Raw genomic sequence first — 16,056 nt, forward strand, 5'->3', positions numbered from 1 at the left:
GCACATTGCGATCCCATGTATTTTCAGCAGGCAGTTTTGCAAGCTAAATGGTGATGCCCAAACATACAGGTAGACCAGAATTGGGTGACTTCGTTAGAGTCATTTCTCCATGTAAACCTGAACCCTGGAAAGCAGTTCTGTTTCCATTAAGACTTTTATCTTCCATTTTTACGAAATATGAAGTGAACTATTCTAGCTGGTATCAGACTGTTTCGGGAGTGTTCGTCACTTGAAAATAAGTATTTAATAATTTTCCAAAAAGAAAATATATTGTATCTGTTAATTAAATAAACTGTCTGTTCACAAAGAAAATAGTATTACTATATTTGTGCATTACCTGAATGGAGTTGTTATTATTTTCAGTCAGAGTTATTAAAGGGGGCTTAAACACAATGCTTAAAAAGCAATTCCACAAGTCCTCTTTGTGTACTGTGTGAACAATTTCCCCTGGTATTATAGCCTAATATGACAATAACATGATTTAATGAATGTAGAAAATAAAAGTTTGTTGTTATTAAGTCTTCACTGCATTGCAAGGGCCATCTTAGTCATGATAATCTTTCCAGGATTATGCTTTTGACTTCCAAATGCCATTCTTGTTAAGAAGTAAAATATCTCATCAGTTTTACTTGGATTCAGAAGACTAACTGTGTTTCCTATCAAATGTATCAGAAATTTGGTATGTTTAATGTATCAATTTTCTAAAAAAGAAGAAAGTATTCTGTGTTTGTGGAATATGCTATTAAAAATCAGTGAGAGCACAAGTGAGGCATCTTGCTGTCCCAGCTACAGGTCCACAATACTGCGCTCACACTGCGGGTGTAAATTCAGCATCTACATGAGGTACAGTGACTTGTCAGCATTTAATATGGACCAACATACACTGATATAGAACAAAAGTAAATACATAACTTATACTTCACTAAGTATCCATGAACAAAAAATAAAATTCTATTTCCTATGTTATATTTACACAATTTAAAAAAATTCTAAAATGAGATGGTAAATTCATCAAAAACTTTGTTTTGAGCTCCAATTAATAAAGTAAAAATGTTGGGTTTTATCCTTATGATTGTCCTTCCTTGATTTCTACTGACATTTTAGAGCCAATGTCGGCTAATAAATAGAATAAAATGCTCATATGCACAATTCAGATTCAAATATGTTCCTCCCACTCCCCCAGCCAATAAATGCAATTTTTACCAGCTGGTGATTCCTGAACAGCCAGTCATTTTCAAGAATGTGGCTTTAACATACAGAGCATCAGCATTGAGGCAGGGCTGGAGCTAAAACAAAGTGTTCATACATACATGTATTTTGCATAAATAAATGAAATAACAAGACATAAAAATGACTCAAATCCGGCAACTGTGAGGCAGGCCCACATGAGTCGAAACAGATGACTTTTGTTCATGTAGTTTTCGTACAACAGTTTCACATTAGTCAGAAGTGATAAAAAATACCATTTATATCCAGTGCTTATAACACTTATGAAACAACATCTGTGAGTGTGTGGTTTTTTGTACTACAAGCAAAATCAAGTTTCAGTCCTAAAGAACAGTCCTTTGTTCTCCACAAGCCTGCAGAATATTATTTTGGCATGGTCATAAAATTTAAAAAAATTAACCAACTAATCTAAATGTTTGCCTTTGTGCAAAAAAATAATTACATAAAATACAATGCTAGCAATACAGCATTCTACCTATGCAACAAAACCAGAAAAAAGAGAGCAAGAGAGAAAGAAAGTGACATGGGGGGAGGGAGAGATACTGCTAACTGGAGATTTATGTAAGACATTAATAAATAGTCATTTTTTTAGGAAGTAATGGTATCCTCCCCCCAATCTGATCTGAATGTATTAAAAACAGTTCAAATTCCCAAGCAATTATAAGAACAAAAAACGCTTTCTATCAGTACCTTAGACAGCTTAAAGAGGGCGCTCACCAGCTAACGACACAGCATATGCCTTTAAAGTCTTGGCTAGACCAGTTTATTGCTTATTAGACATGGACTCAGAACACATTTAAATAAATATTAAAAATATAGCCTTTTGTTCCAAATCACAAAATGGTCAGAGAAATCTGACCATTGTGTTTCTATGCCATTATCTTTATAAATTGTCCTGTAAATTGAACAGTCTTCTTTGTCTTGGGGGTTGTTCTCGCACCTTTAAATGTGATTCCTACAGAGGCAATAATGGCTATCTCTGCTCAAATAGGTATTAGTGGGGCTATGAGGAAATGACTGCTCCTGATACAGCATCTTGTCATTGCACCTCACATGAATTTCTGCAAGACAGGATGACAGCATGAGGATAGTCAGCATTAACACTATACTTCTTTCATTGTCTGGGCCCTAAACAAAGCCCGTTCAGCTCTGTGGGAAGATTCCCACAGACTTCAGGAGGAGCTGCTCTAGGCCCACTCATACCTCTCAGCCTGAGTCTGAATTTATCACCAACGTGCTGAACATATCCAATTTAAAATAAAAGCTGAGGGAGTTGAGGAGCTTCAGCACATGTATGCATCAGGGCCATTGGATCTGCATATATATACAGTGATGTATTTGTGACCAGGAGTGGAGTGAGAGTGAAAAAAATAAAGGCAATTTCTTCTCTGTCTCTGAAATTTAATAAATTCGCAATCTTTGAATATCTCTCTCTCGTATATTTCCCAGAATTTTCTCTAGCAATTGCATTGCTTCTAGTAGCAATACAAATAAAAATTTTAGTTTCTATAGCACCTTACATCCAAAGATCCCAAAGTACTTGACAAGCATTCATCAAGGTCTGGCTCACATTCCCACATGACTAATATTCAATAAATATTTTTGATGCACCATTTTCCCAGATTTGCAAGTCAGATATTTGTGTGGCCTTCCCTCCCCCACTAGGAGTCTCACATATAAATCACTGCATAAATACTTAAGGTAGCAAACAGTTCCTTCAGGTGACAACAGGAACATGATGTACGGAGCCATGATTCACTGCAGGATTCTACAGGCTCTAAAAATTCATCATGGTGGACTCTACATGCAGTTTGGATTTTACATCTGCCTTTGCTCTCTGTCTAAGTATAGAGGTTTACAACTATAAACACAATTTTTTAGGAATATTTGCACTGTATGTATATATAAAAGTACTCACTTTATTTTGCATTACATATAGCAGAGTGTTTCCAAGTGCTCCTTGAACACACAGTGTTACAGGAACAACTGAATTTCTCATTCATAAATGTCATGTTCATTTTAGTAGCAGGTGCACTTTTATATTCATAAACCTGTGTAATTTAGGGGAGGAGAAAGAAGGGGCTCTTTAAAATATCAATAAGGAATTGTAAGTGTAATGCCACCAACAGTACTTTCAAAAATAAATATTAAGTATTTGGACCCTTGACATTCTGGAATGAATAAATTATTTAAGAGAAAATGTGTTAAGACTGAATGCAAGGGTTAAAAGCAAAGGGGTAGAGAATGTAATAAGAGGTGGCCTCACACTGCTAAGACAGGCCCATCCATAGCTGGTGATCGCTCTTTTGTGCTTTCTTGAAGTTTCGCACTAATGGCACATCAAGAGGCAAAAGCAATTGGGCACATGCACTATGGCAACCATGTTCACTACTTAAGAATATCCTGTCTCCAGATTCCTGAGTACTTTACCATATTCTGGAAAAAATTAGGGTTTATACATAATTTTTTTAAGATGCCAAAGGATTGTCTAAGACTTTACAGTGTCTCCTTTAAGACTTTTTTTTAAATGTTAAGATTCAAAAGTTATGAAAAGTTTGGCACATCAGAAGTTCAGCTATACATATGGAAAAAAAATGGAATTCAGAGACTTTTTTAAAGACGAGCTATGATGCACAGATGTGCACACTTGCGGACTTGTTCTGTTTCACAATATGAAATCTGCAGTTTTTGTTTTCTAAAATAATCCAGAATAAAAACACATTCACAACCTGTAGGCTGGCACAGCATACCTGAGTGAGAATGTATAACCCCCATCTAAAACAGTAACTTAAACCTTTATCAGCATCCAAACGGAAAAAGACAAAAGGTAAGACTTGTAAGACAGCTATTGATTCATATAAGTTTTCAAGTCCTGATGTCTGATATTTAATATATGTCTTCATCTAAATTAAAAAAAAAAAAAACAAAAACAAAAAACCCAAGTTCATGAAAAATTAGGGAAACAATCTGTCTCACACATTAAGAAACATTTAAGACCATTCTGCTGATGTAACTGTAGGAGCCACACATGCATGCAGGCTCTTTAAGAACTTTTGTTCAAAAAAAACCCAAAAAACCCCAAATGAGTCTGAGTACTTTAATTCTGTGAACACTCCTCAGTTGGCACTGACTGCCTCATGGGCTTCGTTTTCACTACTATAGTCTGATTTGGGATCATCCTCATAGTCCTCGTACATTTCTATTTCATCCTCTCCATTTATCATTTCATTTCCAGCAAGGCTTCCGCTGTCCGTCTTCATACCATAAGTGCTCTGAATGACAGGGATGCTGGGCTCAGGGCTGGCAGAGGTGCTGGAGCAATCTGATGTCATCTGAGGTGATGGCGTGGTAGTCGCCATGGTAATAGCACCAGGATAGACAACCCCCGTTCCCGTGGTGATTGGAATTTGAGGCTGTTGTCTGGAAGGAAAAACAAGAGGGGAACATGATTTCCTGTGTTCAGAGGAGGGAAGACCTTCTGCAAGTTCAAATGAAAGAAAAGCGAGTGGTTTCCTAGAAAGGGTGCATGCATTCCTCTGGGATTCACAGTCTGGTCCCGTATGGTATTCGTTCGTCTTAGCTCCCCCCAAGGACAACTGGAGAGTAAACTGTTTAGTAACTACCAGACGTTGATTCTTTTATTTTATGTGTTTATTTAAACCATACTGCAAACTAGCACTCAGACAGAGATCATCAAAAGGGTTTAGGCACCTGTGTGATGCCTAACTGCTACTGTAGACATCATGTATCCAAAATCTAAATCCTCCAAACTCCTGACAAGAGCTTCTGTTAATGAGGGGACCTCAAGATTACCTGTAAGTACCTAAAATGACAGACAGGTGACTAAGTAACGTTGTCTAACTGTAAGTATGTAATTTACTATTTAAGTCTTAGGTAGACTCCTACATCACTTAGAAATACTTTTGATATTTTATTGCTGGCTATTGATTTTTATTTAAATCCATGATCAGAATGCCATTTGTTCTTCAGGATTTAATGTGTAAGACTGAGTTTATGAAGCAAAGTACTTAAAAAAAAGAACAAATGTTCTTTTTTCTATGGTAATGGACAGTCTGCAGAAATTAAGGCTTCATCCTCAGGACCCAATGTCAGATCTGATTTATTTTGACAATGCAAATACATGGGAAGACTCAATTAAGGGTGCACTACCTCTACTTTTGACACATCTTACCTTCTGATATCTAACTTTGTACTATGTAAAGTTGTCTTTTTCATGTGTGTGTGATTTTAAGCGTACTGGAGCAATACTACACTTCAACTAAAATAGGCTTATATTACTGCCAGTCAAGAAATTCAACACAAGCTTTACTGCAAGCATGTACATAGTTGTACTAAGTGATGCAATGTCTCTTCTTACAGTAATGTACGTATATTCAAATGCTTTGCTGAGTAAAGGTCAGGTTGCTGAACCCATTCCATGATCAAGCCCTTATTGGCTACAAATTAATTAAATCTACTTCTTACATTTGGGTTAATTAACTAATAACATACTTTCTATATCATAATACTCATACAAATATTCTCATATTATTTCTGGATCATTACTTTTAGTAAAGCTAAGAGAAAAAGAAGGGATGTAACTTGTCTGAAGGAAGAGAATCTCCATCGTACTTTAGATGTAACACGGAATGAATATACTGCAGTACCAGGAATTCCTAAGTGCCCTGGAAGATGCTGTTTTAGTATTGACTAGTTATTGAACATACATTGCATAATGCCTATTTGCATAATCTATTTAAAGACTCATATATTTCAATGTATTCCCAACCTTCTTTAGAGCAATATTGACCAAGTATTAGAGAACTATTATATAATTTTAGCAGGAGAAAGAGTGTCAGATGTGTTTGAATAGTCTAACGAATCTATAACTTCTTAACCACTGTGTCATTCTATGCTAAAGTTCAAAAGGACATTCCATAAACCAATCTCTCACAAATCCTTAATCGTTGGCTGAATCAATACACAAAATAATGTAAAGCTTGTTTACAAGATCCTAAACGTTGAGTCTTTATTGTTCATTGATCAAACTCTAATTTTGATCAATATGACACTACAGAGTTACTGGGAAACCGAAGTCCTTCAAGTTTGGGAACCAATACAGACAGTCAAATCATGAACACTCTGTGTAAGATAATATTAAAATAGCATGTAGTACTGTCATAGCAGTACAAGCAGTACTGCTAGCCCGACTCTTAAAGCCTCTGCACAGCCTGAGAAATTCAAACATCTGTTGTATAAGTATGGTACACCTGGCTAGCAGCGAGCAAAAACATCACAGTAATTCATCTGACACAGTCATTATACTCCTGTTTGCAAATGATGATTTGCAGATGATTTACAAACAGCTAGGGATTTTTCACTAAATTTTCACTTTTTAAATGGTCTGATAAATGTTCTGTGAAAACAATTTTCAGCCAATGTATTTGCTTGCAAGTGATTTTCTGCAAACATCTTTCAATACTTTATCCATAAAATTGAACACCTACCTCACATGGGAACATTTCTGTTTTAGGATTGCATGTTGTCGGGAGTATAAACAATGACTGTTAAAAACTCACATGTATCTCCTCTACAACTTTTAGACACAGAAAATGTTCACATTAATGACTGTTTCCACAAAGCAAAGGAAAAAGAAACCCACATGTGGTCACAGCAAAATTCTACATAGTCGTCACCAGGCCATACACACTTAATTCTCTCTAATCTGGCCATCTAACAACTGCTGGTACTAATCTTTTTCCAATATTTCTTAGAATAAATAAATTCACAAAATAAAGCATCCCCAATCGTTCATCAAAGAACACCACAATATTAATGCCAAAAGATGAGTTGTTTTTACAACTCTTCTAATAAGAGTTGTAGAATTATACTCAGTGAATGATTGAGTGCAAGCTGCTCTTGTGTTATAGATGACACTAAGGATCAGAACCCTAATATCCACCCCTCCGCCTCCCCCCAAAAAAGTTTGCATTTTTTAGAAGCAAATTGCCTTTTTATAAGCAGCAAGAAGGAAAAAAAATCTGTTTAGAACAGGGCTGTGAGGTGTCTTGGTTGTCAGTGTTAAGCCCTAAAGGACAGACTAAGTTAAGAAATTCGGATCTTCTTTCAAATGCTTCTCAAGTCAGCGAAACTCTTTTGCATATCCACGTTTCAATGGGATAGGGTGTATTTGTCCAAGTACCACCCATTTCAAAGTATAAAGGGAGCAGGTCATCTGAGCATAATGAAGCAGAATTTACAGAGTTACCTTTTACTTGAGAATGCAGAAAATGCATGGCAAACTATAGAATTAATCTAACTGGTAAAGAACTTGATCAGTGTAACAGGAAAGTTAAAGGCTTACTGAATTTGTCATTCATAAATGCAATTCTTTGTTACATGCTAAACAAAAATCAGACACAGTGTGCATGCCTGCTGCTGGGTGAGTAATAACTGTGAGTTTTAAATTACCTATATCTCACTGTGGAACTGTAAACATGTGGTAACTGTACCACCTAAAGGGGAAGTGTCTCAAATTGCTACGCATTTGCTAGCAAAAATTTGCTAGCACTTAAACATGGACACCCACACACCCCCAGTAACTGGACATCTACCTCTCATGTGAGCCCTGTTGTTATTTAGAGCTGATCAGGTTGTCACTGTAAATTCTGCTCAAGTTGCTGCATTACATCCCAGAAAGCCTTATTTTAAGATATCACAAAATATATGGATGACATATGTTACTGGAGATGAGTGTTATCATTTTCCAAGTAATTAAATTTTATACGATGAGGAGGGGGGAAGAAATCAAGCATTTATTTAAATTCTAACCACTCTCCCTGAAAGGAAGAGTTGCAGTTTCTAACGTGTGACTCTGGCCATTACGTTTTCTTTTATTTGCAGTTCTTAAAGGCATTCATGTTAATGGTATTTTTTATAACATTAAATTCCACATGTTTAATCCTTGTATCTAGCTAGAGTTTTGCCTATCGTAGGACCTTGGAGTGAGGAGATAAAAATATACTTTACTGCAAGCTACGGGTTACAATTCAGCTGAGTTGCACATGGTTAAAGCAAGGATGTTTTCTGCCTGGTTAAGATTTCCAGAACCCAACATTAATCTTCCTATCTCTTCAGATCTGTGAGCAACAGTGATGCATGGCTACATACCCTGGCTTCAAACCACTCCTGTCTCCACCATCTCCTCTTTGCCAAAGAAGTCCTTATGTGGCCAGTTACTACAGGTCACTTGCCTCTCTGCTCTGCCAGCATTGCTAACATGTCTGTCCAGTCTGGGGCCAAAGATTTGGCCCAAAATAGTTAGGTAAATATAAAAAAGGAGATAACATGAAAATTCTTAGACCAATTGACCTGCTCACAAGTTTGCGGCATTAATATTCTTAGGATTTTCCTGGAGAACGTTCCACTTTTAACTTTTGCAAAACCAGCTAAACATTTAAATTGGCAAATTACCATTGTTTTCTGATCCCTTCCCAACTATTTTCTGACAGCTCTTTAAATGACTGAAGCAAAATCAATTGCATTAAGGAAAATGCTTATATGCTACACACCCCTGAAACTTACATTCCCATAAGGAATGAAATAACAGTAAATCTCTCACAAAAGCACCCATTGTGTACTTACTTTAAGTTCAAGCTACAGGAGTATAACATTACAGCCTTATTCAAAACCGTAGTCTAGCAACATTCAGACTATGTGTGTACAGTAGTTATAAACACTATAAAGGCTTTATTCTAAACATCTTACACTGGTAAAACACACAAAAAAGTTACTGCTTACATCATTTTGCAGACAAATGTATATATCATATACTTGTATTTAGAGTGTATTAGACTGTAAAAATGACTGAGAATTGAATTATTTTTGTAAGACAAGGCAACAAAAGGCAGACTCTTAAAATGTCTGAATTTATGGTTTATATATGATCCATTTGTTAGTTCACATTTATTTATGCATTACAAAAAAAGTACTATTGAAGATAAATTGTAAATCACTTGAAGTCTGTTCAGGGATTAACTTATGCTGAAGTTATCATTCACAACTTCCCATTAATAATTTTATTATTATTAAAAATAACTCAATTATTTTAAAGACATAGCTAGCTTCAGATTCAGCTTCCACTAGATTAAAAGCAGCAGTTTTTTAATATACTCTGCATTAAACATAAATTATTTCTGTATATTATCTGCCTCATTTGGAACAAAATTCATTCATGTAGGGATGCAATAGAAGGCCTATGCACATTTTAAGTTCCACTCTGTTCTTTAAAATACTTGCCAGTTCCTAGATTTTTGTGCTGGTCTATCACATATATAACATTTATCTCAAAACATTAATTTCCTGCCCAATTTATTCCAAGAAATCTTCACTGTCGTTCAATTCTTTGGAAGCTTTTCTTCAAAAACCAGTACAGAACCTGGCCATTCATTATCTTATTTCTCTATTTTATTTTAAAGCCTGGCAAGTTTGTATATTGAGATTCTCTAAACAACTTTTGTGCATCTTACCCAAGTTTATCAAAGAATGCAGCTCACAGAAGCAAGCAGTATGAGCTTTTTGCATCTTAAAAGTTCAAGCAGTGTAAAACTCTTTCTATGTTTGTGGTGGGGGTGTTTTACTTGTACACATGGCAGGATTATTCTATGCTAGCCAATGGCTCACCCAAGGGGATCTGATAGGAACTAGCCCTTACTGGATTGCTTAAGCCATAAATGTACATTTGGTATAAGAGAATACCAAACACAAATATGAAAGAATGTAATTTTTCTTGCTATTTATACTTTCCTCTAGCCACCTGTTTTGAAGGTCTATCTTTCTCTTCACACATCTCCTATTTATCTTTTTATTCTGTGATGATAATTTTTTGCCATTTTGGCATACCCATTCCCGACTTAATTGGTATGTTCTTTAAAAAAAAAGAAAAAAACAGCAGGGCTTCAAGCAGTATGAAGCACTTGGCACATTTCATTGGAGCCTATTTTGTACTTTTGTTCTCTATCTTACAATTAAATATTTACTGTAAACATAGAGTATATTCAATCCTAAAAAACACATTTGTCTCCTATTTCATTCTGAAAAGGAAACTGCATCTTAACTCTCATGTCTACTGTTCTGAAGGACTGTTTATGCTGTTTGTTCCATCAAAACAGTGGAAAAATGATGGGTGTACGAGGTCAGTTAGGAAAACTGTTCCAGCTGATGCTTTATGTGATGTTTATGTTAAACACAAGGAAGAGTAAGTTTAAGAAGTTGATGGGCTCAGTTACTGTGTTTCACTTAATTATAATCTGATTTGGATGAAATGTTGCTTTTTATTGCTCAGTAAACTATTCTGCTGAAATAAATGATGCCATGTTTTATGTTTCAGTTCAAAAAAGCTGCCCTGGTCTGTTGTTTTCACCTTTTTTGCTTGGTCTCTTCCAATAATTTTGTTTTAATTTTTTCTTTAGGGAAAAAGGGAATTTGGGGCAACAGTGGGAAGTCACAGGAAAGTATGAAATAATTTTTTGAAATCACAGCCTGTGTTTCCTCACTATCAAAACTTATATTCATATTGAACTGCAACATGGATCTCATTTCACCTTTATTGAATGCATCCGTTAGACTTCATACCCCTTTTTTCATCACTTGCATAACTAAAAGGCGTTGTTTCCAGTAAAGTCAGCTGCATCATTATATTAGCGCACAAAGGTAATTTACTCTTACTTTAAATCTTCTTCAACATGGATAGAGCATGGTGAAGTGGACTTAGCATAAATATGAATTAGAACCAATCTTTCAAGAAAATTATGACATTCTCATGGTCTTTGTGATCATAGTGTCTGATATATGAGAAAGATGTTACATTTAGGTTGCACCAGCAGTTTAATTTTGAATAGTTTTCATTATATTTTTTTTTAAATCACAATATCACTCTTTAAGTAGGCACTTTTAGAAGTTTCTTAAATCCATCCTCCATATTCATCTCCATATTTAGCCACCACTTCCAATGTGTAAAATACTACAGCTTAATACTGTTTTGAATTAGCAAACAATTCTCAAATTGTTCAGACTGCCGTTTTGGCATTTCTTTTGCATTTCTTGTCTAGATGTGATTTGGTCTGTCAATCTGCTTTGGAAGACATAAGCTAGAGTTTCATTCTCTCAATCTGAATATAATTTGTGATGTGCTGTATAAATTCAGATTTCTATTTAGAGTTCTACGTACAATTTTGATGGAAGCCTATTAGTAAACAATTTCCCTTAGAGTGAAGAATAAAAAACAATGTCAAAACTATAGACTGGAAGGCTATTTCAAGACATCAGAAACACTTCTATTTACTGATTGAAGAAAGAGCCCACATTGTTGCAGGCTGTACCGCAAAATAATTGACTGCAACAGGAGTTCTGCATCCCAAGCCAAAAATGAGGGCACGTAATCGACGTCAAGGTCAATTATCTGGTAGTGAAGTACCCAACAAAAGGAGACTATTGTGATTAGAGAAATAAGCAGAACATTGTGAATTGGGAAAGGCTGGCACTGGAGATAGCTTTTAGACTCTTCGTAAACCACCAGAAACATTGTGTTAGAGCACTGAGCATCACAGATTAATTCATAAAAAACACAGGAGAGAGAAATCAGTTATGGTGCAGTTGTTTCACTGGACTCTTGTTATCTTTAGCCTGTAGATCTTTCATAGTGCTGCTTTCTCTGCTGAAGACTAGAGGAAATACTGTTAAAAAACACACAATGTTTTTAAAACTGTGCCAGGATCTTTTTGAGCCACATATTCCGAGTTGTAAATCTACCCAGTCTATCTGTGCACTATTTGAAAGACTTTTCCTAAAACATTTATTTTTAAAAAATATTTTTTTCCACAGTTCTATATATAACAAAATTCCTAATAGCCTCATGCTATGATATCATTCATTCATGTGTGCTCCTAATGTAACTGCTATTACTCCTGTCCCTTTTCCCTCTCTACTGACTCCTTATTGTACACAGGAATAATCCTTTGTGGTTTTCTCTTTGTTCTTGTCTTAATTTAGGAAATGATCCTGGAGTCATTACTAACCCAGAATGGATTAGCTTACTAATAACTCACAAAAGACATGATTCAAACCTTTCAGGCTAATGGGAAACAACTTCTTTTGACTTTAAAGAATTCCACAATCAGTCTCATAATCAGCATTCAGTGGCAAGCGGGTAGCTCCATATCCCATGATATATCTTACGTTTTTAATAAGGTTTTACAGGTTGAAATCCTTACCTTCTAAATGACATTGTCAGTGACTTAAACAGATAAGTCTATTTGTTTTCAAACAGCATGCTCTGTCTTTGAAAACAATTAACAACAATAGTACTCACCCTACAGTAAAAAACTGCCTCATCTCCTGTCTTCGAGACCTCATCAGTTGTTTGTATTCACCAATACGCAATTTCTTTCCGTCAACAATGCAGGTACGTTTTGGTCGAGGTTTGTATTTGTAATTAGGATACTTTTCTAGGTGGATTTTACTTAGCCGTGCCTGCTCTTCATAATAAGGTTGTTTCTCTTGATTTGACATGGACTTCCAGCGAGATCCTGTTAACACAAAACATTAGTGAGTGCTCAAGTAAAGCAGGTTTAGTTTTACACGTACACATTTCAACATGCCTTCTCACCATAATAAACAAATTTTAAATAAGTTAATCAAATAAACTGATTTGAGTTTACATCAGCCAGCACATATATTGGGATGCACAACCTGAGACACCTTAAAAGAACCTTGACTTTCAGATATTGCTGCAGACCAAACATATGTAAATCTCTATTAAATAGGTGCACTTAAAATCAGTAGTTACTTCTCAAAATCTCAGCCTCATGCTGCAAAACAGACTATTTAATTTTTTACAATATGAGCATTAATCTGTGAATAATTCTATATCTTTGTAATATCATGCACAGTATTATGGGTAAGTAAGATCTACAACCATACTTTTACTGTTAAAAGCTTAACACATTGCCTAGGGATACATGCTTCTTTGATAGTTTTATGAGGATTTGGTTTATACACTTCTACTAATAGATATTAATACCTTGCTCTGTAGCAGGAAAATATTATCAAAACCTTATAGATTCAACAAAATTATGAAAAATCCCTTGCTGTCTGGGTGTCTTAAATTTACTAATCTTCTGAAATAAGCTTGGCATAATATTGGCACCTTACCATATTTTAAATCCTATTATGCATATTGTCTTCCGGCCAGATGTAATAAATGCACAGAACTATATTAAGAAAGTTACATTTAACAAACTTACATTTAAAAAAAAGAAAAACAGAAAGCACATTGTGATTATATACACCACTTCAGGTACTGTAAACTCTCACTGAAAGCTGCACCAATAAAAAAGTTAAAAAATTAACAGAGTGTACACAGGAAAAGGAAAAAGTATTCAGATCTCTTGTATTGTTTATAAGGAGCTATCTAAACACTTGAACAGAGAAGGGATTTTTTTTTTTTTTCCAGGGGATAAGAAATGCAGAAAATAGCTTTTTGGTGTCTTTTAGATGAATAAAACGATTACAGCTGTGGTAAACGTGGGTGGAAGCTATTCTTTTACCAACATTTTTCATACATCAACAAATGGAAAAGTTGTATAAATATTATCCATAGCCAGCAATACTCTGTGTCAGTTCTAATATTTCAGTCTCTTTTCTCATTGTCCTGGAAAAGTTGCACAGATATTATATGGACATAGACTTATTTGTGGCAGAGCAGATACTGACAGGTTAATTCCCTGGTTAACAAACACTCAATTGCTGGCACTTCTGAAATATTTATGCTGGAAGTTTACATTTTAATGAATACAGTTACTATGCTCCTAATAGTTTTTTCACAGAATGCACACAAATAATATAGATTCCCTACAGCTGCCAACACTGAAACAGTGCAGGTTTTATACAAAACTGAAAGGCTATTCATATAACTTACTTATATGGTAGAAAAAATGTGAGAACTACTAAGTAAGATTTTGGAAGTTTTAGGACAAAGTAACATTTATTTCTATGTATTTTTGCCTCTGATTGAACTAACATGCAACAAACTTTGGTAAGAATGTATTTGAACTCAAAGTTTACAATAAAATGATTACAGAGGAAACTTGATTTTTACTTTTCTTTATTACGAGTTACATTTGGAATCTGTCTTTCACTTCAAAGACTCAGAAAGCAAATATAGGTTTTAACATTTCACCGCTCATTCTCACGTATGTTTCTAATTCTCTGGAGGGATCTTAAAAACCAAATCAAAATTTCTCAAAAATGAGCCAATTTCTTTGCACAGTGGCAAAATATAATCCATGGCATATTCCCTGATCATCCCAATCTATACAAGTTAAATATTAACTATGGTGTCTTCTAACTAAGCAATATTTTAATTGTATGATACTAGTGCTTCCTTAGCTTTTTGAACATTGTGACATTTTGACTCAAACATTATTTTGCATGCGAGAAGGTATGAATGTACATGTCTTTTGAACTGTGCCAGGTTTCTTTCTTTGACACTGCACTGTCTGACATAAACCTTTGAATTTGATTTTGCACTTTATTAATTTTTTCCCAGTATTTACTCTAGCAAGTACCATTTTGCATTCAGGTGATTTGTAGTTCAGGTGATTTCTAATGGGATCTTGCAATTAGACCTTTTATCAGGATACACTCTTGCAACAGATTTCTTAAAACTTTCCTTTTGAATGCTCCTAAGTCTTTAAAGCATGTTGTGACTCTGCTGTTGAGAATAAAAAGCATTAGGGAAGGGGCAGAAAGGAAAAAGGAAGGGAATGAAAATGAAAACAACCCATGAGTCTTCATTTGTATAAGTTTCAGTAATTCCAATTTCAGTGAACATCTCCCAAACAAAAAATGTCCTAAAATTAGAGAAGTTGCATATCCAAGAAGGAAGTAACTAGCCTGTGTCACCAATATAAATAACCTCATCTTTCCACAGCTCCAGAAATAACTAACCTCTGCCAATTGCCACTGCTATAGCAGAGCCTTGTAAGCTTCCCTCAGCTTTGGTTCAGTCAGAGTCATGATTTGTTCATTGTCTTGCACTTACCCAGGATTTTGCTAATGTTGGAGTTGTGCATGTCAGGGAAGGCTTGGAGAATTTTTCGACGCTCATCCTTTGCCCAAACCATGAAAGCATTCATTGGTCGTTTGATGTGTGGTTCGCTACTGGCCCGGCCCCGCGAATCCCGGTAGACTCGAGCTTCAGCCACAGTGGCACCTCCTGTTGGCCAACAATAATACTGCTGTAGTTTAGCTGCAGAGCCATTCATTGCTTTACTTCCTGTAATGTCAGGGCAGGAAGAAACAAGATGGATGCAAAACATTATTACGTGGATTACGCAAGCGCTTTCAGTGCTGTGTTTATTTTAGCCTCATTCTCTTTTTCTCTCTCTCTTTTTGCTGCCAGATCTATGAGAGAGAGGGACAGAGAGAGAAAGGATATCCAGTGATTTCAGTGTAATTGATCAGGCTCACCCAGCTGAAGGCATCAACATCTGAGTGAAGAAACAAATTGCACTGGTATTTCTCCAGTTAAGGTATGGAGATTTGAAAAAGTTTCCATTTCGGACTTTAACGTAGCATACGTGTTCTGAATGCTCGACAAAACTCACATAAAAGTTACACTTGAGAATCCAAACTAATGTAGACCTGTTCACACAAGTAATTTACAATGACTTCGCTGCTTGAGCAGTGAAGCACATGCCAAACGTTTCATAAAATAAATTACATAGTACACCAGGTACATGCTGCTAGTTGTATGGATCTGATTATATG

At 35.5% G+C, this 16,056-nt stretch overlaps 1 protein-coding gene across 6 annotated transcripts in view; it reads right to left on the bottom strand.

Annotated features, from left to right (window-relative positions):
* Window positions 1–844: 844 nt before the first annotated feature.
* The window catches only part of SOX6 (SRY-box transcription factor 6), a 378,275-nt gene continuing 363,063 nt past the window's right edge, over window positions 845–16,056 (bottom strand). For 4 of the 6 annotated variants that reach the window (XM_050897879.1, XM_050897880.1, XM_050897881.1 and 1 more), the window contains 3 exons: window positions 15,329–15,562; window positions 12,596–12,812; window positions 845–4,647 (listed from right to left, as the gene is read on the bottom strand). In XM_050897879.1, coding sequence (XP_050753836.1) covers window positions 4,344–4,647; window positions 12,596–12,812; window positions 15,329–15,562 — 755 coding nt within the window. In that variant the 3' untranslated portion in view covers window positions 845–4,343. The remainder of the gene's footprint in view (window positions 4,648–12,595; window positions 12,813–15,328; window positions 15,563–16,056) is intronic. The other 2 variants (XM_050897883.1, XM_050897882.1) reach the window with 1 other exon arrangement.

This window comes from Gymnogyps californianus, chromosome 5, assembly GCF_018139145.2.
Source record: "Gymnogyps californianus isolate 813 chromosome 5, ASM1813914v2, whole genome shotgun sequence".
Lineage (NCBI taxonomy): Eukaryota > Metazoa > Chordata > Aves > Accipitriformes > Cathartidae > Gymnogyps > Gymnogyps californianus.